Source organism: Daldinia decipiens (assembly GCF_022478715.1).
Source record: "Daldinia decipiens strain CBS 113046 unplaced genomic scaffold F4813scaffold_5, whole genome shotgun sequence".
Classification (NCBI taxonomy): domain Eukaryota; kingdom Fungi; phylum Ascomycota; class Sordariomycetes; order Xylariales; family Hypoxylaceae; genus Daldinia; species Daldinia decipiens.
Window position 1 is genome coordinate 563,480 of NW_026054548.1, and position 16,947 is coordinate 580,426.

Consider the following 16,947-nt stretch of genomic DNA (forward strand, 5'->3'; position numbering starts at 1 on the left):
CTGACCCAAAAGTGCCAGAATTGAGTTTGAAGTGGGGAAGAATGTATAAATCACGTGCCTACTTGACCAATCACGGAAGTCGGTTGAAACTGGGTTGAGGGTTCAAGGTTCAAATTGGGTTAAGTGCAAGTTCGTTAAAACCTCATCGACTTCAATTCCGAAGCTCCTCCAGACAAGCAATAATTATTCCCATCTCCTCTCACCCGAATCTCGTTTTCTCTTGTCATCCAATTTCGCAATGGCCTCCCGCTTGGCTACCCGTGCCTTCGGTAAGTTTTCGCATTACTATTAGCATGCTAATCAGGCCATGTAAAACTTATCGCGAATTGTAGGAGCCGCCCGTCTACGGCCGTCGGTCCCTTCGCGAACTCTTCCCGCAGTCACCACCGCATTGACTTCTACCCGACCGGCATCCAACGTTCCCGAACCTAAGGTAAAGGCACAGTCTATCATTGACTCTCTACCTGGAAACTCCATCGTTTCTAAGACCGCCATCCTGTCCTCCGCCGCCGGCCTGTCTATCTACGCCATTAGCAATGAGTACTACGTCGTGAACGAGGAAACCGTTGTCGCCTTCTGCTTGCTCAGCGTTTGGGGTGCTTTGATCAAGTATGGTGGTCCCATGTACAAGCAATGGGCCGAGGCACAGAACGAGAAGATCAAGAACATCTTGAACGCCGCCCGTGCCGACCACACCCAGGCTGTCAAGAACCGCATCGAGAACGTTCAGCAGATGGGAAGTGTTGTCGACATCACCAAGGCTCTCTTCGAGGTTTCGAAGGAGACTGCTAAGCTCGAGGCCCAAGCGTATGAGCTCGAGCAGTCTACTGCTCTGGCAGCCGAGGCCAAGTCAGTTTTGGATTCGTGGGTACGATACGAAGGCCAGGTCAAGCAACGCCAGCAGAGGGAACTAGCCGAGTCGATTATTGCCAAGGTGAAGAAGGAGCTCGAGAACCCTAAGGCTCTTCAACAAATCCTGCAACAGAGCGTTGCCGACGTAGAGAGTAAGTGTTTTTTTTAACTGCTAGTCTTATAGCACAAGCTAACAAGTTTCCAGGAATTGTGTCCTCTAAGGCCCAATAGACAAGTCAGTTTAGACAGATACTCCATGGCGCAGACAAAGATCTCTTTTGTCCCCCCCTGTGTTTATAAACACCTTGTGCATTAGTCAAAAAGAAACTATTCTTCCAATACTGGCTCTGCAACGTTTTGTGATACCTAATATGGTAGTCCTGCATACCGGCATGGTGCGGGAGCTTAGAAAATATTTGAACATAGATTACGATAATGGAAGAATCATCTGCTCTCGTGTAACGGATATTAGTGAAGATGGGCTAGTTGTTTAATTTTTAAGCTACCCCTAAGAATCAGCCTTGTGTTCTAGACTCCTTTCATTCGAATCTCGCTTAGTGTCCTTGACTTCGTCTCTTCTATGAGATAAGCGTGAATTAATCTCTATACACGAATGTGCCATTGCCAGGTAGAATCATTGGATTGCCCTCTGTAGCTTGTTGAGATCGTAGCTATGGGACTTGGATCATGACGAATACCTTGTGTAGGGATACATGCCATGTAACTAGACGGTAGCTTACATAGCTCAATCCCTACCTAAGTTGTATTCACCCGTCTTTCCCTTCCCACTTCTCCAGAAGGCTAACTTTCCATTCCTTGAATTGACGATCACTTTGGGGCAATAGGAAGTTGTTACTGTCTAGGATATCCTTTACCTTTTCGATTGCCTCGGCCGGTAGGGTAATGTCTTGTACATCTGACATCATAGAGTCGAGTAATTTGTCTGCTTCATCCTGACTAACCATGCGATAAAACACCTTTATAGCCTTCATCGGTGACCTTCCCTCCCTTGTGGACGAAAAGGAGATGTTGTTGAATACCCAGATGTTTATTAGAGACTGGGATGTACCGTTTACTTGAGAAACATCCTGCATTGGCTGGTCTTTCAGTTTCATTGGCAACAAGATGGATTTTGAACAGCCGGAGCGGGCTATCGTCGCGAGGAGAATAGAGCTGACCCAGTGAAACAGGTTAGGCGAGTTATCAGGGCCTCGCGGGATCTGCTCATCCACGTAGACCTGCCACTTGAACAGAGTAACGGCGGCTCCCAGTTCATTCAGGATCCCTAGCTGATTCTTACAGGATACACAGGAAATGGATATGTTTTCTGGATGTAAATTGCGTGGTTCTCCATTTTCAGGTGTCTCATTACGGTGTTCTGATTCATTGCGTGACTCTAATAAGGATGGAACTTTTGTTATCTAAAGAAGCTTGCATTAGCAAAACTTCTGAGGAGACACTTGACAAAAACGTTTAATATATACCTAGCTAAGAAGCGCAAGATATGTACCTCTAGCTAATCCCAGAATTACCACGTCCAAGGAAATTCTTAGTGAAAAACAGAGGGATCCTCTAATACATCAATGCCAAATCCCTAGGGCAAGACCTCGGATTCGGCACTAACATACCAGGATAGGAAAGTATGTTATTCTAGGGTAAGAGTATCGGTAACCATGCCACTGAGCAGCAAAAACGCCGGCCTGGCCACCTTCTATATACCCATTTCAAGCAGTTAATAAGAAAGAAAATACTTACGACTGACGCAGAAATATCCGTCTCTGATAGTAGAAAGGAAGAGAGATCCACAAACCCGACACCTGCTTGGGCAGATATCCTAGAATTCGCGCCATATGCTTTAGAAGCAAGACCATCATCATGTTCGTGTCCGTGATCATGAGGTTTATGGCAATGCCAGAATTCCATCATTTCAGCCCAGTTCTCGCTAGGCAAATCTTTCCATACTTTGGTTACACCAGGCTCAACAATGGTAGCGTGGCATCTTCGACACGTAATGCGTGATTCTGGTTGAAGATCAGTCGCGGACCACGGGACTGTTTGTTCTCCCGGTGTGGAAAAGGCATGACGCTCTAGACTTGAGGCAAGAGGTAATCGACAGGAAAGATGTTTCTTGCCAATACTCTGTATTGGTAGTTGCTTAACTGAGACAACCTGTCCAGGGAGACGTATGCAAGTCTGTATGCCATCGTGGTGAATTGTGAAGAACCAACCATCAGATGAGACGGTGGCTCTGGTATCAGGTGAGCTTGGTGTATACAGCTCGCATCCCACAGATACCCCTTGTATACGCGACAGGAGTTCGGCGTATATAAGAACCGGGTGCGATCCATTCATTTTGCATACGAGGAAATGGTTGAAACCTGAAAAGATGGTTGGACGCGATACATTTTGTAGTATTTCGGTGATGCACAGACCAACATTAACATTAAAGACGACTGCGGACAACAATGGCTCGTACTTTTTCCTTGGCGCATTATTTAGCTAAAGCATTTTAGCCTTATTTAATACCCCTCTTGATTGTATAATACGTCTCTAAAATGCAATATTGGGATTGACTGCCTTTCATTTCAATGCATATATACATATAATAACATCTTTAAACATCTTTAGATCATGCGAGTGGCATTTTCCATTGTTACGTCACTTCAATTTCAACCACTTTGGCCTTCAGACAGTTGATTATCGTGATGCTCTAATTTAAGATCCAATATGGCTTCTGTACTTTCTTACGTTCCTATCGTGAACCGACTCGTCTCTAATACAGGTCGGACTCGGACCGTTGACATCCCACCTGTTGAGGTTCACAATGTGGAGACGGCACCTGAGAAACGACCAAGAACCCTTAAGCATCTATTGAGGGCAAACCACGTTAATCATTCCATTATCTACCACAATTTGGAGTTTCACAATCATCTGCCCCATATCCTCGGGTCTGCTTATATCCTTGGAGCCGATGTTCAGCAATTGCATAAGATCTACGATGTAGAGGCACAAGAACTTGAGTCGTGGAAAGAATCGCCGGCTGAAATAGCCCAGGAGGACTGGAGAGACTTTCTCGGAGAACCGGAGTACCAGCGTGCCTATGTCGATTTCTTCGAGGATTCTCTAGCATTGAGGCACAATTACCAGTGGAAAGGTGTAGTGGAAGAGTACATATATGGGGGCAAGGAGCCCTTAGTAAACTGCCTCATCGGAGGCCGTATGTTCAACCCCTAAAACTTCATATGGACATAAACTAACCCTTATTAGTTGGGCACCCTCTCATTCATCTAGGATATGCTTATGAGGTAGACAGCCGCGAAGTTGCCATGGAGGCCCTTGGCATGGCGGCTACGCAATACAACTTCCTTCATAAGTACATTGACGACGCTTCGTATTCGAAGCCATCTTCGATCAAGCCGTCTTCGCCCTTGGAACTGCTCCTAAAACTAAGGAGTGATAATCGTCTAGACGGAGCCTTCGAGGAACCAGGACCTGACAACATTAAGCCGCTATTCAAGAAGCACGAGGATATTGTTCTGGAGTACTGGAACGCATGGACACTCGATGATCCGGTAAAAGACTTTGAACAATCACAGGAGGCTGCGGTTGCTATCCTGATTGCCACAGTCCCGCCCGGAACTCATTCATACAACTTCTTCCTTTGTCATGTGCTAACGACGAGTCATGCCGTCAGGATACTGCTTCCATTCATCCCATCGGAATTTCGCATCAACTTAGTTAGGCAATGGTGGCTATTCGCAATCACCGTCTATATCGCTGAACTCCGCCCGATAATTGATCCCGATTACATCAAGCCGGAAGATGTTGCTGGGAAGCAATGGAATTATGTGGAAGACAAGGCATTAAATGGATCTTATGCCACTGACGCTCATTTTGTCAAGGGTAAGACTCTGAACGATTCCGATGTAGGTTACCAAGGGACTAACTCGCTGTATAGTTGTGCGTGCTATTAAAGAAGCGGCTCGGACTTGGGGCGACGTACATGAACGTTATTTAGCTGCAGCCGTCCGGTTTGCCGATGATTTTCAGGGATGGACCTTTTCATAGTGTTAGGTCTCTTGATATCTATGTTGTAATACGAGCTGTGAAATATATATGAATTATGAGGATATTTGGACAAAATTGATCTCCGAGCTAGCATTGTTATTATTGTCAATTATGCATGGTTAGGCATCTCACACATATGAGACTATTTTAGAACGTAATGATCTAAAGTAAAATGGAAACCCATGATTATTAAAGCGTACATATGTGGTTAATCATTTAAGAAGAAAAATAAAAGGTATAAATATTACTAGACTGTATCACGAATGTACTGAGGCCGACTTACATGTGAGAATAAATAGAGGTACTTAGAGGTACGTATCAGGTAGCGTAATGCAGGTTTAATTGATCACATGATGGCGCATCGAAGTTACAGCGGGCTAGATTGCCGGGAGACGCGCCATAAGCAACCGGCCCGCGACGAAAGGTTCCATTAGGCTGGGAATGATGGAAGGTACCTAAGTTTCAACTCAGTCGTGCCGTCTGTTTGTCCATGACGGCCACCACATCAGTTCTTTCCTGGATTCTTTCCTGGACATTAAAGTTTTGAAAGTCAAATCGCCGCAGCCGAGCGAAAAAATAAAAATAAAAATAAAAATAAGTTAAAACATCATATTACGAATCTTCATTATTCGGTTGCCTTCTCCATGTGAGCAATTACGCCTACTGGCAGATGCCGTGCATCTCACATCCACCCTATCGCCATGGCGCCACCCACAAAACGTCGGAAGCGAAACATCGTACATGCCTCTTCAGACGATGATGAGGAGCCAAAGTCGAAGCCTAACACCCTTACCAATTACCTCCTTTCCTCGCCTACTCAAAAATGCGCCTCTGCTACAGATGCCTCCCGGGCTACAACACCCTCGCCAGGCCCTGCAAGGAATTCGTCTCGCTTGCTAGCCACTCAACCGTCGAGCTCGACTTCGGCTCCTATGCCTCTCCACCAAAGGAACAATGGATTCAGGGGTTTTAGTACGAGCCCGGGGAAGCCCAAGGCCCAGTCACTTGCAAAAGGGAAACGAGTGGAGAAAGAGAAGACGGCGGATCTTGTGACTATGTTTTCTAGACAGGCTCAAAGGGTCCCGACGGCGTCTCCGACCAAGAGAGACGATATTATTAGCGATCCAATATCAGACGATGACGATGTAGGTGAATACAGGGCGGCAAACACCAGTCGAGTCGGACAGAACGCCCGTAAGCGTTTTCGGGATACGCCCCAACCGGCTGGCGGCCCGGCAATTACATCGAGTCAAAAATTCCTCAAACCACCCCGCCCTCAACAGGACCCAACTACGGGCGATGAGCAACGGCCCTGGTCGGAACGGTTCGGCCCTACGAATATAGAAGAGCTTGCAGTTCACAAAAGGAAAGTAGCAGATGTTCGCCGGTGGCTTGAAGATGTCATGGCCGGCCGGATGCGACAGCGTCTTTTAATTCTGAAGGGCGCTGCGGGAACAGGCAAGACAACCACGGTTCGACTCCTTGCTAAGGACATGCGCTGTGAACTACTCGAATGGAGAAACCCCGTCGGCTCCCTAGGCGCAAATCAGGGGCTCCAGTCAGCTTCGGCGCAGTTTGAAGAATTCATGGGGAGGGGTGGAAAATTCGGCCAATTAGACACTGATCTTGACTCGACTCCCCAGAGTCTCGGTAAGAACGATAATAATGATAATAATGCGAAGAAAATCATCCTCATTGAGGAATTCCCAAACACTTTTACACGTTCGTCAGTGGCTTTGACGACCTTTCGAAATACTATTTTGCAGTACCTGGCTGCTAATACGCCATCTCTCGCTACTTATGGTCGGCCAACTTCCGTAGATCCTATCACGCCTATCGTTATGATCATATCGGAGACTCTACTAACTACTACCTCGGCGTCTGCGGATAGCTTTACGGCCTATCGCTTGCTGGGACCTGAAATCACTCGACATCCGGGCTCTTGTATTATAGAGTTTAATGCTATTGCGCCTACTCTCCTTGCAAGCGCGCTCGAGTTAATTGTACAGAAAGAGGCGCGGAAGTCTGGACGGCGTCGGACGCCAGGCCCACTTGTTCTAAAGAGGCTGGGCGAAATAGGGGATATAAGAAGCGCAATCTCCTCGCTTGAGTTTCTTTGCCTCAAAGGTGACGACGATGCGGACTGGGGCTCAAAGGTAGCCTTCACAAAACCTAAACGCGGATCTAAGAACGAAGTATCCTTGACCAAAGGTGAGGTGGAAAGTCTAGAGCTTGTCTCGCAACGCGAAGCAAGTTTAGGAATATTTCATGCTGTCGGAAAGGTAGTATATAACAGAAGAGATGAGCGACCGATGAGCCAGCAAACTCTCGAGGGTCGGGCTGAAATATTACCTGACTTTATAGCTCATCATTCTAGGCCAAAACGGTCCGAGGTCTCTGTTGATAGCCTCATTGATGAAACTGGGACTGATACGCACACATTTATTTCAGCGCTTCATGAGAATTACGCCCTGTCCTGTGAACCTAGTGGGCCTTCCGATCCAAATTCTCCACTTGACTACATAAACAATTGCATCGAGTTCCTTTCCGAGAGCGATCTACTTTCCCCATCTTGGGACATCTTCTTCCGGGGCCGAGGGTTTGGCGCTTCGACATTCTCAGGACGAGATTCGGCTAGCCACGTGCTAAGACAAGATGAGATTACTTTTCAGGTCGCAACCAGAGGATTGCTATTCTCTCTACCCAATCCGGTGAAGCGAATCTCGAAAACCTCCGGGCGCGGTGGTAGTGATGCTTACAAGATGTTCTATCCTGCAAGTCTCAAGCTATGGCGAGAGAAGGAAGAGGCTGAAGGAGTCATAGACCACTGGGCATCGAGATTGCTAAAAGGGGACGAGACTGGTCAGAATCTCACCCAAGGTGCTTCTGCATTTAGACGTCCTAAGTCAGCGGTAAGCGGCGGCGGAGATTGGATCGGTAAACACCAGGCTTCTATGCAACGCAATAGTAGCCAACAAGCCAAAAAAGCCGAACAGAGTCAGGACCAACAGGCAGCCCCATTGCTCTTCCTTGGGAACTCAGCTCGTAGGGAATTGTTACTGGAACGACTGCCATATATGGCCCACATAGCACGAGGACGTAGAAGCGCAGTAGGTAATGTTCGGTTAAAGGAGATTGAAAAGGTGACCTCGTTTTCCGGAATTGGAGAGGCAGCGGACGACGACGCCCTCGACGGAGATGATAATATGGAGCAGTCGGGAGAAGCATGGGCAACTGACAAGCCTACTGAAGAATCATCACCACGAAAGAAGCGCGTCGCCTTTGGCATACGGCAGAAGAGCGATGTGCCTTCCCTTTCTATCGCGGCAATACCTTCCATACAGAAATTGGTTCTAAGCGATGATGATATAGAGGACGATTAATCCGCCCACTTGATTTTGTCCCATCCTCAAATATTCTACGCAGGATATAGCTCACACGATGCTTCACAGGCTCAGATGTCTTGAAATAATGGCTATTCTCTCAGGTTAGGCTATGCGTGCAGGTGGAGTGGACGGCGTTTTGGTGTTGCGCGTGGAAAGGGTAGGGATGTGTATGTCTATATACCTAATGTATATAGGATTGGGAATTAGGGTCACTGCTGTCGAAGATCAGGGGAGTTTGTGTATGAAGAGCGTGCCGTCCAGCTGCGGGGCGGGGACAAATCGCATTCTACTAGAGCATGTGTCTCAAGTGTATAAACAGTGTTTTTGACTGGTCTGATGTGCTTGTTTTCCCTGATAGCTATCCTAGCTGGTGTGATTGTTGGATCTTGTTGGAATATAGGTCTGTATTTGTTCATAAAAAGAGTGATAGGTCCTGGGATGCTGGGCATAGCTAACTGTGAACTCGGCCGGGTTGTTGCGTCGTATTCTGCTATTCGCCCGGATTCTACTTATACGTATACGCGACGGGCCGTATAGATCGCGATGTCTTATGCGAAGAGATCGATCGGGTCCGTCTCTTAGGTGCTCCTTGGCGTTACCTAGGTGGATTCCCGAACAAGCTGAGGCTTTGTGTAAAGAGTTGTCGTACTGTAATATATTATATACCTACCTAGGTAGGTAGGTATAGCTGATCTTAAGCACACCAGTCAAGGAGAATAGTATAAGAGTGTTTCTAACCCAGACGTAGTAACTAACTATGGTCCATATAACTATAGCTTTGTTAGTCCTACTCCTATGTGTTAGTTACGTGACATCTCCATGCCTTTCTTAAATCCCTACTTCTCTAACCTAATACAATCTAATAACTTTCGAGAGCGTTTATCTATTACGAATATCAACTATCAACTACCAACCACCGTTCCTAGAGCAAACTTCATATCCAATTTCAAACAGAGAATATCAACCCATGAAAGCCAAGGAAGCATCATCACCCTCAACACCCATCTTTAGAATCCGTGTCCTCGACGCCGTCATCGACGTGCCATTTAAACACCACCATATGATAGAGGGACCTATAATAGGAGATGCAGGAGGACCAGCTCTCTCCCAGCAACCGGAACATTCTCCATCCTCACCGAATAACAACAGCATACTCAACACAACCACCACCATTACTACCACTAACAACATAAACCACGCTATCTCACCGCCGCCCTCTTCGCCACGCACCAACCGCTCCCAAGGCGAATTCCTAGCCCTCCTCATACTACTGCCCGCGCAGCGGTATTCCTCATCACCAACACCCTCCTTTGATTCAGCCGATTACTTTGATTGTGAAGGAGATGTAGGTAGATATGAGAGAAGATTACCCTAGCTGCAACATTAGTAGTGGTAGTAGTAAGATATAGGATGACAACCGATCAGCATTAACGAGAAACAAGTTAGAGGAGGATAGTCGTCACGGAGAAAATGTAGTTATGAGAGCAATGTAGAAAGATGATGGTAGCGGCTGGGGATAGACATAACAGTATTGTGTCATTTATTATTATTATAAGAATAAGATGACAGGGCTTTCTATAGATGATGGTCATGTCGAATCATTGAAGTGTCAACTGTAGTGATGGACATGTTGCTCCTGAACAGACGGAACACGACGCCCCGTCAAACTGTACATCAAGAGCATAAAGTATAGGTTATCGTCACCAAATAATAAATATTCACAAAATCCGAATATCAGTAGAGGTACGACAAATTGGTATCTTTATTTTTGTCCCTTTGGACGTATTGCCGTGTTGAATAAATGCAATGCGGATGTTTAAGGTATTTATCCGCCTTTACCAGACCGGTGACCCCATAGATGCCACTTTATCTGTGCCTTTGCCCAAACCAGGTATGTTGAAACCGTACGCCATGCTGCCATGCCCAAAATTTTCATGACATTTTCCGATGAGGGAATCCTATGTCTTCTAGATAACACACCCAACAACGCCAGTCGCAATGCAGAAAGAAGTTGATTCTTCCGCTACTATAAATGTGACAAGATCCCCCCAGCGGAACTCTACAATTCATTAGCTTAGAACTTGAGCGCCTTGGGCTGCTCCCAGGTGAATTCCTGGTTGGTACCGAAGTGACCGAACTTGGCTGTTTGGTTGTAGATGGGGCGGATTAGGTTAAGTTCCTTGGCGATAGCGCCAGGTCGGAGGTCAAAGTTAGCCTTGACGATGTCGACTAATTCCTCGGCAGTCTTGTCAGAGGTGCCGTAGGAGTCGACGTAGATAGAGCAGGGCTCGGCTACACCAATAGCGTAACTGAGTTGGACCAGCGCTCGCTTGGCGAGGCCGGCAGCGACGAGAGACTTAGCAACCCATCGAGCAAGGTAGGCAGCAGATCGGTCGACCTTGGAGAAGTCCTTGCCGGAGAAAGCACCACCACCGTGGGCACCCCATCCACCGTAGGTGTCGACGATGATCTTTCGGCCGGTAACACCGGCGTCACCCTGAGGGCCACCAATGATGAAAAGACCACTGGGTTGGAGCTGTAATAATTGTTAGCATTGCGTACACAGAATCAAGGACTACAAACGGAATGGTCGGATCAGGGTTTCAAGACTTACGTGGAGAATAGTCTGGTCATCAATGTACTGCTTGGGGATGACAGCGTCGATGATCTTGGACTTCAGCTCCTTTCGGACCTGTTCCGTGTTGACATCGCCACTGTGTTGAGCAGAGATGACAACGGTGTGGACTCTTAGGGGAACGACAGCACCGCCATCGTGCTTGTACTCCATAGTGATTTGGGTCTTGGTGTCAGGTCGGAGCCAAGGGAGAGTTCCGTCCCGGCGAGCGTCAGACATGGCCTTGTTCAGCTTGTGAGCGAGAAGGTGGGAGAGAGGGTGTAATTCGGGGGTTTCGTTGGTGGCATAGCCAAACATGAGACCTTGGTCACCAGCGCCCAACTCCTCGAGGGCCTTCTCGTAGTGAAGACCCTGAGCGATATCGGGGGACTGTTGCTCAATGGCAACGAGGACGTTGCAGGTCTTGTAGTCGAAACCCTTATCGGAGGAGTCATATCCAATTTCCTTGATGGCATTTCGGATGACGGATTGGTAGTCAATGATGGCCTTGGTCGTGATCTCACCAAATACCATGATCATACCAGTCTTGGTAGCCGACTCACAGGCGACCTTAGAGAGGGGGTCTTGCGCCAAGCAGGCGTCTAGGACAGCATCGGAGACCTGATCACAGATCTTGTCGGGGTGACCTTCACCGACGGATTCAGACTGCAATTGATCAGCTTGCTGTTCCCGAACTTGCTAACGCCGAGAAGGAAACGCCATGCAATCCATACTTACGGTGAAAAGGAAAGCCCCGGCGTTTAGGGGGGTGCTCAAGGAACTAGCATGGCCGTTGGTAGCAGGCATTGTGACGGTAGAATGTGAGGTAAGAAAGTACGAGTTGATTAATTCTATGCACCCAAAGAAAATGCGTAGCCCAAGAGTGTCTCTCGGAAGAAGTAAAAAGTTGGGTTGGATGAGGGGGGAAGGAGAGGTTTATGAAGGGAAGAGCAGAAAGTGGGAGTTTTTCCTTTGGGGGTTTTGATTGGGCGAGAGAAAAAAAGTCGGAGGGGCAGGAACTGAAAATAACAACTCGAATGGCGCAATTTCCGTCGCTTGTCGCTTTCACTATACGCCGACTGTGTAGATTATGTTAGGAGGTAGACTTATGTACTAAGACATACTTTTACACTCTAGGCATGGTAAGCTGCGAAGCTAGTGGGTTAACCAAACCTAGCATTAGCAGCTCGCTCTTGTCCCTGAGCCGTGGATCATAGCGTCTGGACTGACTGCTGGTAGGAAGGAAAGAGTACCTACCTGAGTGGGGCAAGCCGAAGGAATTCTCTCAGAAGGAGTAAAAGAGGCGCAGATATTGTGTAACTAACTAACTATACTATACTATGTACTTACACCTACAAACATTATATTAGGTACAAGCACGGAGGAAGACTCGGAGTAACTTCACCAATACATCTTATTCAAATCACATAAAGTAACTCCATTTGGTAAAGTTAGTTGGCATTTTATTTTATTCAGCTAGGCATATATAGAAAACGTGAAAGTAACCATCTTATCGGATATCACTAACTTTTACATTTCTCCGTTCGGGCGTGCAGGCTTATCTTCCAACACACTCTTCGCGGTCCCGAGCACACGCGGTATCTACGTCAGGTTTGGGAACGATCTTTACCCAAGTAGACCGTCGAGTATAGAACGGGAGTGTTATACATAAGCTTCTCGTTCGCATCCTGTCAGCATACCTAGTATACATGGATTTCGTACCTAGTAACTGAGGAATATTCCTTTGAATTCGACAGAACTAGAGCTAAGAGCCTTCGTGGGTGAGCTAGTGATAAGTAGCAGTTATTAGGTTATCTACATGTAGCTAAGGTCATAGACTGTTAAGTACATATCCAACCCTCAGTCTAATGTCTAATATCTTGACAACTGATAAGATGTTTTTCCGACATCCGTAACCTCCGTCCTTCTTACTGCATTGCATGTACTACATACGCGGGGCAGTCCCATAGACTAAAGCTCATTCTCAATTATCCGTTACCATTGATCCATGACCCTTGGCTGCCACGTCTGCCCCTCTCGAAAACGTGCACTAGTTCAACCGATTGACAGGGGGCTTCAACTTCGGCACCTGTCTTCAAGTCTCAAAGGTCTATGCGACAAAATATCGGTCGAACACTTTCGGCGTTCGGCCGGCAAGGTTTATATTCATAGTGATATTCATAGTGTATAATAAAGTTCGGCTCATCATATATCCAATAGCTGCAAGGGCAGCTATTGCGTGCTATGTAGAGCACTAAGTCGACTTTACTAAGCAAAGGATTTTCAGCTCTCCTTCGCTTTATCTCTCGTACCTTGGATTCTACCTTGGATTCTACTTTGGATTCTACCTCAGAAGCAAGGTCCGCAACCGGTGGCCTTACAAGCTTGCTTACATGTATTGCATGTACATATCCCACCTTGTATGTATTCCTGTAGCATCTCGGGGAGTGTGGCATCTCAGCGCGGTACAGGGTGTAACATTTTGCCGGGAAGCGGTAAACTCCACTAGCATCGGAGCAGCCCATATTCCGGAATTTCAGAGTCGAATTCCGTCAAGGCGGTGAAAGACTGTAGTAGCAATATGTAGGTAATGCCTATCTCAAACGTCTATCAAATGTTTATTGTCTCTAAAGCTAAATGTGATACGTGATACTTGTGTATTTGCAAGAGGTATGTATTCATCCCATTATTTATGCAGTAAGAGAGGAAGCTTACGAGATAACTTAGGTAGGTACATACATACATAGGTATTGTACATAGGTACCTAGTCAGCTCTGCCCCCACTCTATATTTTGGACCCTTTGATTTCGATCCTTGCCCCTCCACTGTCTTAACCTTGCGACATGCAGTACTTATGTACCTACCTATGTATTGTATGTACCTAATCGTTTTACCCCACCATCTAGCAAAAATTCCTTGACTTGTTCACTTCACTATGTACGCCGCGGTCAAGACGAGGCTGAACACTTTCATACCAGGTCCACCCTTCCGTCATTCCCTAATTCGATCAACCGAATCCGCCCAGGCTGCGACGTAATCGTTTCATCTAGATATTAAACAAGTCTGGGTAATACATCATGAGTAAGTTCGGAGTTATGGTAATGGGCCCCGCCGGGGCTGGCAAGGTATGTGATGGTTTCTTCTTAGCGCCACTCGTAACCTTCCCTTACCATCGCGAAGCTTGTCGAGCTTGTCGAGCTTGTTGAGATGCTTGCTGAAGCTTTGCGTTGTCTGGGGCTCGGATGATGGATCGATATTAACGTTGCTGTCCAAAGTCTACCTTTTGCGCCTCCCTCATAACCCACCTACAACTTAACCGTCGCTCGTGTTTCTACGTCAACCTCGATCCTGCCGCCGAGTCCTTCGAACACACGCCAGATCTAGACATCAAAGATCTGATATCGCTCGAAGATGTCATGGAGGAGATGGGCCTTGGCCCAAATGGCGGTCTTATCTACTGCTTCGAATTCCTCATGGAAAACCTGGATTTCTTAACCGAGGCATTAGACTCCCTCACTGAGGAGTACCTAATCATTTTTGATATGCCTGGTCAAATCGAACTCTATACCCACGTTCCTATATTACCCGCCCTCGTCCGGTTCTTGACACGATCTGGTTCTCTTGACATACGGCTCTGTGCTGCCTATCTCCTGGAAGCTACTTTTATCGTGGATAGAGCCAAGTTCTTTGCTGGTACTCTAAGCGCCATGAGTGCCATGATCATGTTAGAGGTCCCTCATATCAATATTTTGTCAAAAATGGATCTTGTAAAAGATCAGGTCCGCAAGAAAGATATGAAACGATTCCTCACGCCAGATACTGGTCTACTGGATGATGATCCAGATGATATTGCTCGGCGAAAGGCAGAGGGTGTGACAGAAGAGGAGGACGAGGCGGCAAACCCCCAGGACAAGGATGCCGTTATGCGAGGCTCAAGCTTTAGACAGCTCAACCGGGCAGTCGCGAATCTAATCGAGAATTTTAGCATGGTTAGTTACCTAAAGCTAGATGTGCAAGATGAGGACAGCGTCGGGGCCATTCTCAGCTATATCGACGACTGCATCCAGTATCACGAAGCTCAAGAGCCCAAGGAATTAAAGGATGATGAGTTTGACAATATGGATGATGGTTTGGATGGATGATTTCTTAGCAGCAGACAAAAAGGATTTGACTGTAATTCAAAAAGGAATATGGCATAAGGATTAATGGATTAATCACAAGGGCAACGTTGGACACATGTAATTGCATAGCGACGGCGTACTGGTTTGAGGCAACTCAGATACCAAAAATTCGAGTACATTTGGCATATACTGTCATGCTGTTTATTCATTCTGTACAAAAAAAAAGAAGCAATTCGTAGTCATAACTCATTCCCAAACCGTGATAAGACATTAAACAACAAGATGCCCCAACCCCTTTTTATTTTCAGTCACACGAATAGCACTAACCCAGTCCCCAAATCATCACCAAGCACTATTTCTTGACCTGGTGTAACCTCCCGAAGGTGCTCCCCGGGTCCCAGCGGGGGCTCCACCGCGCTTGGTCTGAGCATCAAACTTCTGGTATTCGGACCACCAGATATCCTTGACGAGGGACGCGTAGCCAGCCATCTTGCTGACAAAGACAACCACGTCTCGGATCGTGGCTTCAGGGCCCCGACGCCAGACAAAGGCTATCAGGGCGAAGACCAGAGCCCAACCCATGAGCCGGAAAGCTAGACGTGTCACGTACATCATGGTGCGGTGGACGAACGACATGACCTGGATGACAAGCACGAAAGCAGCTAACACGAAGGCGAGGACGACTAGGTCGGGCGAGTCGTGTAGGGCTTGCACACCGCGCTGGACGAGGGGCGCAAGGACGGGCGATAGCGTTGCGGTTGCTTTTTGTGTGAGGGTGGTGGTTTGTTGCCATATGGCTCGGAGGGCAGTCTGCGGGTCCTGCATGTGGGCTTGGATGAGGGTGAGGGTCTGCTCGGGCAAGATGCCTGGGGAGGAGGAGGGGTTAGCGGCTTGTTTGGATGGATATTTAATTTAGGTAGGAGATGAAGGAGATGTGGAGTAAGTATATTATGTTAAATAATACGGATAACAAACAATACATATAGGATGGAGGGAAATGGAATGAATGAATAAATAAATAAATAAATGAATAGAGATGAAGTTATTCTGGATGTGAAACGCGGTGTGAATGAGCTACGTACCTTGTAAGGCGTCAAATAATGCGGAATCACCACCTCGGTCCATGGTTGATAGTGTGTATGTGTATGTATGTATATGTATTTCGTCTGGACTAGCCTTCTCTACCTAGGCAGTAAAAGGAATGTGATGGTGCGACACCGAAGTTATGTCGTGAAAGTAAATATCGATCGCAGAAGGAAAGACCTGAGCTGGGCTGGGTTCGTTTTCGCTGAGAGAATCGGGTCACCGCTAGATAGACCCCTAAAGCTATGTACTTTGATTTGAGAAAGCCAGAAGTGACAGGTACGAAGACGCTAACGGTGGCGAGGGATGAACAGAGCAAAGGTGAAGACGGCGTTGTTGGCCTGTGTATTCGATAGCAGGTCGTTATTGTTGTTGTTGTTGTTGTTGTTATGTGCGGGTGAATGAATAGGTGGGAAAATATAACACGTCGACTGGTTTATGGGAGAAAAAACAAGTTCACTGATGGTGGTGGTGTGCAACTCTTTCTCTCTCTCTTTTTTTTCTACTATGTATTATTTACTGACCCCAGGTCGACAAATGGGTTCACGCGATTGGTAATGGGCGGTGATGACGATAACTGGCGATAACTGGCAAAAAAGGTGGAGGGATTTTCGTACGTCAAGATATGATTGGCCGATATGCAGGTTCTAGAGCAAGGGATGATGTCTGTGCGCAGGGTTCCGTGTGGGTCTGCCTTTTTTTAAGGGGTCGCGCGATCTCGATTTTCACGTGCTGTGCTAACTTTCTCTTGCTTGTCATTTGTTATTCGGAGAATTTAAGTAACCATGTTGCCCTATTCGAGGGGAATATATATCGAAGAACA

At 46.9% G+C, this 16,947-nt stretch overlaps 8 protein-coding genes across 8 annotated transcripts; 5 read left to right on the forward strand and 3 right to left on the reverse strand.

Annotated features, from left to right (window-relative positions):
• Positions 1–149: 149 nt before the first annotated feature.
• On the forward strand, positions 150–1,358 carry F4813DRAFT_348501 (uncharacterized protein). Its single transcript, XM_049242085.1, has 3 exons — positions 150–269; positions 333–1,004; positions 1,058–1,358. The coding sequence occupies exons 1-3, from the start codon at positions 239–241 to the stop codon at positions 1,081–1,083; spliced, it is 729 nt and encodes a 242-aa protein (XP_049102798.1). The 5' UTR covers positions 150–238; the 3' UTR covers positions 1,084–1,358.
• Positions 1,359–3,278, reverse strand: F4813DRAFT_348502 (ubiquitin-conjugating enzyme E2-binding protein). Its single transcript, XM_049242086.1, has 2 exons — positions 2,608–3,278; positions 1,359–2,273 (listed from the first exon to the last, which is right to left on the reverse strand). Exons 1-2 carry the CDS (start codon positions 3,202–3,204, stop codon positions 1,620–1,622), a joined length of 1,251 nt encoding a protein of 416 aa, XP_049102799.1. The 5' UTR covers positions 3,205–3,278; the 3' UTR covers positions 1,359–1,619.
• Positions 3,279–3,404: 126 nt separating this feature from the next.
• Positions 3,405–5,163, forward strand: F4813DRAFT_348505 (uncharacterized protein). The gene is made up of 3 exons (XM_049242087.1): positions 3,405–4,069; positions 4,120–4,755; positions 4,811–5,163. Exons 1-3 carry the CDS (start codon positions 3,580–3,582, stop codon positions 4,918–4,920), a joined length of 1,236 nt encoding a protein of 411 aa, XP_049102800.1. The 5' UTR covers positions 3,405–3,579; the 3' UTR covers positions 4,921–5,163.
• A 201-nt stretch (positions 5,164–5,364) lies between these two features.
• F4813DRAFT_348509 (Rad17 cell cycle checkpoint protein-domain-containing protein) lies at positions 5,365–8,999 on the forward strand. Its single transcript, XM_049242088.1, has one exon. The coding sequence runs from the start codon at positions 5,622–5,624 to the stop codon at positions 8,301–8,303; it is 2,682 nt and encodes an 893-aa protein (XP_049102801.1). The 5' UTR covers positions 5,365–5,621; the 3' UTR covers positions 8,304–8,999.
• Positions 9,000–9,086: 87 nt separating this feature from the next.
• F4813DRAFT_348510 (uncharacterized protein) lies at positions 9,087–9,846 on the forward strand. Its single transcript, XM_049242089.1, has one exon. It carries the CDS (start codon positions 9,274–9,276, stop codon positions 9,679–9,681), a length of 408 nt encoding a protein of 135 aa, XP_049102802.1. The 5' UTR covers positions 9,087–9,273; the 3' UTR covers positions 9,682–9,846.
• On the reverse strand, positions 9,847–12,171 carry F4813DRAFT_348511 (S-adenosylmethionine synthetase). The gene is made up of 3 exons (XM_049242090.1): positions 11,659–12,171; positions 10,921–11,586; positions 9,847–10,842 (listed from the first exon to the last, which is right to left on the reverse strand). The coding sequence occupies exons 1-3, from the start codon at positions 11,725–11,727 to the stop codon at positions 10,381–10,383; spliced, it is 1,197 nt and encodes a 398-aa protein (XP_049102803.1). The 5' UTR covers positions 11,728–12,171; the 3' UTR covers positions 9,847–10,380.
• A 1,653-nt stretch (positions 12,172–13,824) lies between these two features.
• F4813DRAFT_348514 (GPN-loop GTPase) lies at positions 13,825–15,193 on the forward strand. Its single transcript, XM_049242091.1, has 2 exons — positions 13,825–14,045; positions 14,196–15,193. Exons 1-2 carry the CDS (start codon positions 13,998–14,000, stop codon positions 15,060–15,062), a joined length of 915 nt encoding a protein of 304 aa, XP_049102804.1. The 5' UTR covers positions 13,825–13,997; the 3' UTR covers positions 15,063–15,193.
• F4813DRAFT_348517 (uncharacterized protein) lies at positions 15,194–16,683 on the reverse strand. Its single transcript, XM_049242092.1, has 2 exons — positions 16,124–16,683; positions 15,194–15,907 (listed from the first exon to the last, which is right to left on the reverse strand). The coding sequence occupies exons 1-2, from the start codon at positions 16,164–16,166 to the stop codon at positions 15,384–15,386; spliced, it is 567 nt and encodes a 188-aa protein (XP_049102805.1). The 5' UTR covers positions 16,167–16,683; the 3' UTR covers positions 15,194–15,383.
• Positions 16,684–16,947: the final 264 nt, after the last annotated feature.

What these genes read in the sequence shown, in the direction of transcription:
- F4813DRAFT_348501 (XM_049242085.1), top strand. Translation starts at nt 239, where the DNA reads ATGGCCTCCCGCTTGGCTACCCGTGCCTTCG. An exon ending in CTTGGCTACCCGTGCCTTCG is followed by an intron (nt 270 to 332) that starts GTAAGTTTTCGC and finishes CGCGAATTGTAG; the next exon opens with GAGCCGCCCGTCTACGGCCG. An exon ending in GAGCGTTGCCGACGTAGAGA is followed by an intron (nt 1,005 to 1,057) that starts GTAAGTGTTTTT and finishes ACAAGTTTCCAG; the next exon opens with GAATTGTGTCCTCTAAGGCC.
- F4813DRAFT_348502 (XM_049242086.1), bottom strand. Translation starts at nt 3,204, where the DNA reads ATGAATGGATCGCACCCGGTTCTTATATACGCCGAACTCCTGTCGCGT. An exon ending in CGGATATTTCTGCGTCAGTC is followed by an intron (nt 2,274 to 2,607) that starts GTAAGTATTTTC and finishes AAGCTTCTTTAG; the next exon opens with ATAACAAAAGTTCCATCCTT.
- F4813DRAFT_348505 (XM_049242087.1), top strand. Translation starts at nt 3,580, where the DNA reads ATGGCTTCTGTACTTTCTTACGTTCCTATCGTGAACCGACTCGTCTCT. An exon ending in AAACTGCCTCATCGGAGGCC is followed by an intron (nt 4,070 to 4,119) that starts GTATGTTCAACC and finishes AACCCTTATTAG; the next exon opens with TTGGGCACCCTCTCATTCAT. An exon ending in TGACGCTCATTTTGTCAAGG is followed by an intron (nt 4,756 to 4,810) that starts GTAAGACTCTGA and finishes CTCGCTGTATAG; the next exon opens with TTGTGCGTGCTATTAAAGAA.
- F4813DRAFT_348509 (XM_049242088.1), top strand. Translation starts at nt 5,622, where the DNA reads ATGGCGCCACCCACAAAACGTCGGAAGCGAAACATCGTACATGCCTCT.
- F4813DRAFT_348510 (XM_049242089.1), top strand. Translation starts at nt 9,274, where the DNA reads ATGAAAGCCAAGGAAGCATCATCACCCTCAACACCCATCTTTAGAATC.
- F4813DRAFT_348511 (XM_049242090.1), bottom strand. Translation starts at nt 11,727, where the DNA reads ATGCCTGCTACCAACGGCCATGCTAGTTCCTTGAGCACCCCCCTAAAC. An exon ending in CCGGGGCTTTCCTTTTCACC is followed by an intron (nt 11,587 to 11,658) that starts GTAAGTATGGAT and finishes GATCAATTGCAG; the next exon opens with TCTGAATCCGTCGGTGAAGG. An exon ending in ATGACCAGACTATTCTCCAC is followed by an intron (nt 10,843 to 10,920) that starts GTAAGTCTTGAA and finishes CAATTATTACAG; the next exon opens with CTCCAACCCAGTGGTCTTTT.
- F4813DRAFT_348514 (XM_049242091.1), top strand. Translation starts at nt 13,998, where the DNA reads ATGAGTAAGTTCGGAGTTATGGTAATGGGCCCCGCCGGGGCTGGCAAG. An exon ending in GCCCCGCCGGGGCTGGCAAG is followed by an intron (nt 14,046 to 14,195) that starts GTATGTGATGGT and finishes TGCTGTCCAAAG; the next exon opens with TCTACCTTTTGCGCCTCCCT.
- F4813DRAFT_348517 (XM_049242092.1), bottom strand. Translation starts at nt 16,166, where the DNA reads ATGGACCGAGGTGGTGATTCCGCATTATTTGACGCCTTACAAG. An exon ending in ATTATTTGACGCCTTACAAG is followed by an intron (nt 15,908 to 16,123) that starts GTACGTAGCTCA and finishes CCTCCTCCCCAG; the next exon opens with GCATCTTGCCCGAGCAGACC.